The sequence below is a fragment of the Euleptes europaea genome, chromosome 18 (assembly GCF_029931775.1).
Source record: "Euleptes europaea isolate rEulEur1 chromosome 18, rEulEur1.hap1, whole genome shotgun sequence".
In the NCBI taxonomy this organism is placed as follows: domain Eukaryota; kingdom Metazoa; phylum Chordata; class Lepidosauria; order Squamata; family Sphaerodactylidae; genus Euleptes; species Euleptes europaea.
The window spans coordinates 40156318-40162137 of NC_079329.1; the positions used below are offsets into that span (position 1 = coordinate 40156318).

Below are 5820 nucleotides of genomic sequence, written 5' to 3' on the forward strand. Positions count from 1 at the left end.
AGCATACTGGTTTGCCAGGCTCAGATTAAGCAGTGGGTTACTTTGGTGCTAAACACTCAGCAGATGGGGTTCTTCAAAGAAAGATCAACAGCATGATCTGCCCTGCTGACACTGCTTGTTAGATGGATTATCAGTCATGAGGTAGGAGTGTGTGGGCACACAAAAAGAGAGAGCTGCACCTTTTATCTTCCCTTCTTTGTTCTCTGCTGGTTTATTTCCTTGGGCAGAGAAAAGAGCCAGAAACCAGCTGAAGTCACTTGAAGGCACTGCTTAGAATCAGGGAGGAGTCTGGGAAAGAGAGAAAGAGAAAAAGACCTTGAAGCCCTAGCGCCCATGGGTAAGAGAACCAGGGCAGCACCCACTGCAAAAGAAGCAGGCAAAAAAGTGATTGGTGCAGCGGGGAAAAAATATCTGTTGCATTTAGAAACGTAGAGCTGGAAGGGAACACCAGGGTCATCTAGTCCAACCCTCTGCACAATGCAGGAAATTCACAACTACCTCCCCCCATACCCTCAGTGACCCCGGCTCCATGTCCAGAAGGTGGTAAAAAAAAAAAACCTCCAGGATCCCTGGCAAATCTGGCCTGGAAGAAACTTGCTTCCTGACCCCAAAGTGGCAATCAGCATTACCCTGGGCACGTAATAAAGGGCCACGAGAGCCAAGCACTGATGCAACCCTTCCTGCCCCTCCCCTCTCATGATCTGCCTAAGTTCACAGAATCAGCATTGCTGACAGATGGCTATCGAGCTTCTGCTTAAAAACCTCTAGAGAAGGAGAGCCCATTACCTCCCGAGGAAGCCGGCTCCACTGAGGAGCCGCTCTCACTGTCAGAAAATTCTTCCTAATGTTTAGCCAAAAACTCTTTGGATTTAATTTCAACCTGTTGGTTCTGGTCCGACCTTCTAGGGCAACAGAAAACAACTCCGCACCATACTCTATATGACAGCCCTTCAAGTACTTGAAGATGGTTATCATATCACCTCTCAGTCATCTCCTCTCCAGGCTAAATATACGCAGCTCTGATCTGGAGAACCTGGTTTGATTCCCCACTCCTCCACATGACTGGTGGATGCTAATCTGGTGAACTGGATTTCCCCACTCCTACACATGAAGCCAGCAGGGTGACCTTGGTCTAATCACATACTCTCAGCCCCAACTACCTCACAGGGTTTCTGTTGTGAGGAGGGGAAGGGAAGGTGGTTATAAGCCAGTTTTTCTTCCTTAAGTGATAGGGAAAGTCAGCATATAAAAACCAACTCCTCTTCCTCTTCTTCCTCCTTTCTTTATAGGTCTTGGTCTCCAGACCACCATCTTCATTGCCGTCCTCTGGTTATGTTCCAGCTTGTCTACATCCTTCTTGAATTGTGGTGCCCAAAACTGAACACAGTACTCCAAGTGAGGTTCAACCAGAGCAGAGTAAAGTGATACCATCACTTCGCGTGATCTGGACACTATACTTCTGTTGATACAGCAAAAATTGCATTTGCCTGTTTAGCTACCGCATCATACTGCTGACTCATGCTCAGTGTATGATCTCCTAAGACCCCTAGATCCTTTTCACACATACTACTTGTCAGGGCTTTGCTACCTGACGTGAGTAGGCCCAGGTCCTGGCAACATGACAGGGTTTGGAGTTCTCATGCCTGCAATCACTGTGTACAGTCTTCACTCGTCCTGTTTACCACAGATATGCCAATGCTATGGAATATGTTATGTCTTCCCAGCCTGGGAACCATCTCGGAATGACCTCGCTTTGTTTTGATTAACTTTTTCTGTCTAGCATGCTTTTATTCTGTAACCTGGATACCTGAACTCATTCACAGCCTTACCTGCGTGTAAGGCAGCCAGCTTCTTTCATTTGTCTTTATTGTTCTTAATAAAGTAACATAGCTTAGGATCTCCTGCCTGAGTGTGTGTGCTTATGAGATGCTAAAGATAGACACCTGAGCCTGACACTACTGCCAAGACAGGTCTCCCCCATCCTATAATTATGCATTTGATTTTCCCACCTAAATGCAGAACTTTACATTTAGCTCCCTTGAAATTCATTTTATTAGTTTTAGTCCAATTCTCCAGCCTGTCCAGATCATCCAGTATCCTGGTTCTGTTTTCTACCATATTTGCTGCCCCTCCCAATTTAGTATCATCTGCAAATTTAATAAGCATCCCCTCTTGATGACTCCTACATGTTTTGCCTATGCTTCATCAGGGGGATCTGTATAGTAACGTTGCCAGAAAGTTCCCACAGCAGCTAAACTTCAGACAGTTGCAAGCCTGTCATGTTTAGCAGCTAGAAGCTGTGGAACAAACCGCTTGACCCACCCCCCATGGCATCAAAATACACGGTCGTCTCAGAAAGGCAACACTGCATCTCAGCCACAAAGATGTGGGTAGCCTGGATCTCCCTGCTCATCTAGGCTGATCAACAGTGCCTCTTTCCACGGGGATGCCCAGACCACCACCCATTTGCATCCCAGCCTACCGGGAAAAATTACTGTAGAGAAAGTCCAAGTGCTGTTTAGATTAACCTTCTTGCTGTGGGGTTGCATTTGGGGCAGAAAGGGAGAGCCTACTTAGGGTCCATGCTTAACAAAAATACACCTTCACTCTGCAATTTTCTCTTGTCAATTAGGCAGCACTACCATTGCACAGAGTCCACACTCACACACACTGCACTTTACGTTGTTACAGCACACCGTCCACCCACTGGACGCTCCCTCGCACCTGTGCTCCTGGTGCTGGATGTCCAGCATGACAGGAGGTTTTATTCAGTGACAACTCCCAAGGAAAATGACAGTTTCCCTGCAAAGAGCTGGAATTCACCAAAGCAACCCCTGTATCCTCTTTCCTTGTGGGGGCTCCAAGGATGGAGGGGTGTCCAGCTCTCAAACACCTGCCTCAGATAGCTTGGATGTCTCTTAACCCACCATCAGATTGTGGGACTCAAAATCACACTCAGTCTTCCAGATGCAGTTTACATATTCACCAAGCAGGCACAGAGATTGCTGCATTTCTTCAAAATCACAAAACAACACTTACCACCAACGTCCAAATCCACTTTGTAATGAATACTGTGAGTATGCATTGGTCCCAGTGTCAGCTCCTGAACTCTGTTCCCAAAATCTGTGGCATCATCGAAAAAGAAAGAAGACATAATATACCCACTGGCATGTACCTTGATGCCAACAGCTCCATTCTGATGAAACACAAAATCCCAGACATAGTCATAGTTAACCATTGCAGAGATGCACCTGAAGACCAGAACTGAATCAACCAGCCCTCCGTAAAATGCAGGGCCTGAGTGGTCATAATGGCGCCGTATTGGAATCTCAGCATTCTGCTCAAAGATGCAGATAGAGTTTTTGCGGGTTACAGGCGACGAAGAGTCAAGGAAATAATGCCCATCCAAATAGGTAGCTAAGTAAGGACAATCAACGCCCTGGGTGAGGGTGAAGCTATCTCTCCCAAGGGCAAAGCTTAGGTCCATGTATCTGGTAGTCATTGTTCCTGGGCTATTGGACCCGTAGAGGGAAGAGGCATCTTGTGGGCTTAACTCGTATACTATCCTCTCACCCTCAAACCTAACGTCGAAGATATGTGGCCCTCTGTTTACTTCCATTCCAAAGGCAAAGCTCCAAGACATGAAGGTGACTTGGTTGTCCCTGATGCAGTAGCGTGGACCACGAGGTTCATATTGCAAAGGGCCTGGCCACTCGGGTGGGACCCTTGGTTTCAAGGATGAGTAACCCCCCTCAAGAGGCGCCTTCTTTACTTTGGCCACTTGAACTCTCCCCTCGTTGAATTGTCTTTCAAGGTCTTCCATGTCCTCAAAGTACTGTCCATTATAGAACACGTTCAGCACTTTCCACTCAGAAGCATCCAAGCTGCTAACATCCACTTGCAGCTCCAGTCCAACTGGATGCACATAAAAACCAGAAACGTTCTGGAAATGACACATCCAGATTTTCCTGTCTCCTGATTTAAACCCTGGTGGCAGAGCAGGGTGGTCTATAAGGTTCCTTCCATTATAGTCAAGTACCCTGTGCATAAAGTTTGGAGCTTTTGAATAGTCCTTGCTCATGAGAATTTTGATTTCTTCTCGATCACGTCCCAAAAGAAATCTTCGGTAATATGGCAGCTCCTCTCCATACTTTTGCACTGTGATATCTTGGTGGTATGTTGGCTTTGGAAGAGGACCCACTACATATTCGGTGACATTTGGGTCTTCTTGGTTTCCAAAGTGGACCACTGCCAGAGCTTGCCGTGTAGGTTTTCTCCCCTGGTGATCTAGAAATTCCAGCACCTCTGCTTTGGGGGGAAGTTGAAGGTTGATGGAATAAATGCAGTTGTCCGATGGCTTGGCTTGAGTGGTCTCCACTAACGGCACCCCCAGGTTGTTCCACAAGTACCTCTTTACCTGCATAATCTCTCCCAGAGTTAGATCAGCAAAGACCAGGCTGTGGCCATCTTGGCTTCCCTTCTCCAAGCATAAATCCTGGTGCTGGCTCTCACAGACCGGGGGCTCTTCTCGTCGTGTTTGGAACATCCAGCCTAGGAGGAAAGCCATTGCTATGCTTAAAGCCAGGAGGGCACAAACCCATTTCAAGTTCACCATTGCCAGTTCCTGGGGTTTGTAAAGCAGTTAGGAGAATGCAGACTGAACCAGCATCTAGAGTGTGAGATGAAGATATAGCCTGTATTAGTGGAGGAGATCTGGTGCAAATGAGGTTCAAACTTGTATAATTTTCTTGCTTCAGCATGTACCTCCCACTCAGCAACAAAGGGTTTCTACCAACTCATTAGACTAGCTCGAGGGCACCTTTTAATTAGTCACACCTTACAGAAATTGATAACATCTAAAGTACACAAATAGGAGAAGTGTAGCCTGTATTAGGAGAAGAGACCTCTTATATGAATTAGTTTCACACCTGTATCATTTTCTTGCTCTAGCATGTTCCTTCCACTCAGTATTTCTCAAAAACTTTGAACAAAGAAATCAGCAGTGCCTTCCCACTTTAAAATACTCCCCAGACTAATTCAAAAGTATTTTGTAATGAGTTATAAGCTACACACGTAGATAATATCTAAAGTAGACATAAGCAGATCAAGTATAGGTGGTGCCAGGTATAAGGAAACTTTGGAAGAAGAAGTTTTGCAGCAACTGCTTTAAAATGAATTGAATGGAAGACCCAGCAGAACCGTCTTTTGGTAGATTCTTGTTGCAATTTGCAAAAGCACCACTTCCTTCTGACTAAAATGTCTTAATCAAGACTCCCGAAGATTTTTTTTCCCCTGTCCCTTATCCCATGGCCACTATTTGCATGTCGCTGAGACTTCTCATCCAGTAAACTGCAAAATCAAACCACTTAACAAATTGAACTTTAGCCTTATCACAAGAAGGAGAGAGGACATGAGGCTCTGAATGTGGCAGTTTTAGAATTCTTATCCAACTCCTGGTCTAATTACTTTCCAAGGCAAGGCATGGATGCTCCAGTGAGTTGCACGCACATCAGGACACAACGACTGCCTACTGCCATATGAACCTACCCAACCACACCAGATTAGGACCCCTGGAACAGGATTTGGAGGGCATTTCGGGCTGCCATGGAAGGGGGAAGGAAAGAAAGTCACATTCTGTGAGCACCTACTGCCTGTGGAAATACTCCATGGGATCTGTGAGATATGAATTTTAGATCTCTGTTATTGTAATTTGTTTGATCTAACAATTGTGAAGATTTTAAGTTTTTTACAGGCCAAGATTATGACACCTGCAAAGGCAGAAGTTAGGAGTGGAATCTTTCTGCCATGCTGTATGTGGCA

At 45.8% G+C, this 5820-nt stretch overlaps 1 protein-coding gene across 1 annotated transcript; it reads right to left on the minus strand.

Moving 5' to 3' along the window:
• Positions 1–253: 253 nt before the first annotated feature.
• On the minus strand, positions 254–4567 carry LOC130490924 (primary amine oxidase, lung isozyme-like). Its single transcript, XM_056864725.1, has 2 exons — positions 3040–4567; positions 254–288 (listed from the first exon to the last, which is right to left on the minus strand). Exons 1-2 carry the CDS (start codon positions 4565–4567, stop codon positions 254–256), a joined length of 1563 nt encoding a protein of 520 aa, XP_056720703.1.
• Positions 4568–5820: the final 1253 nt, after the last annotated feature.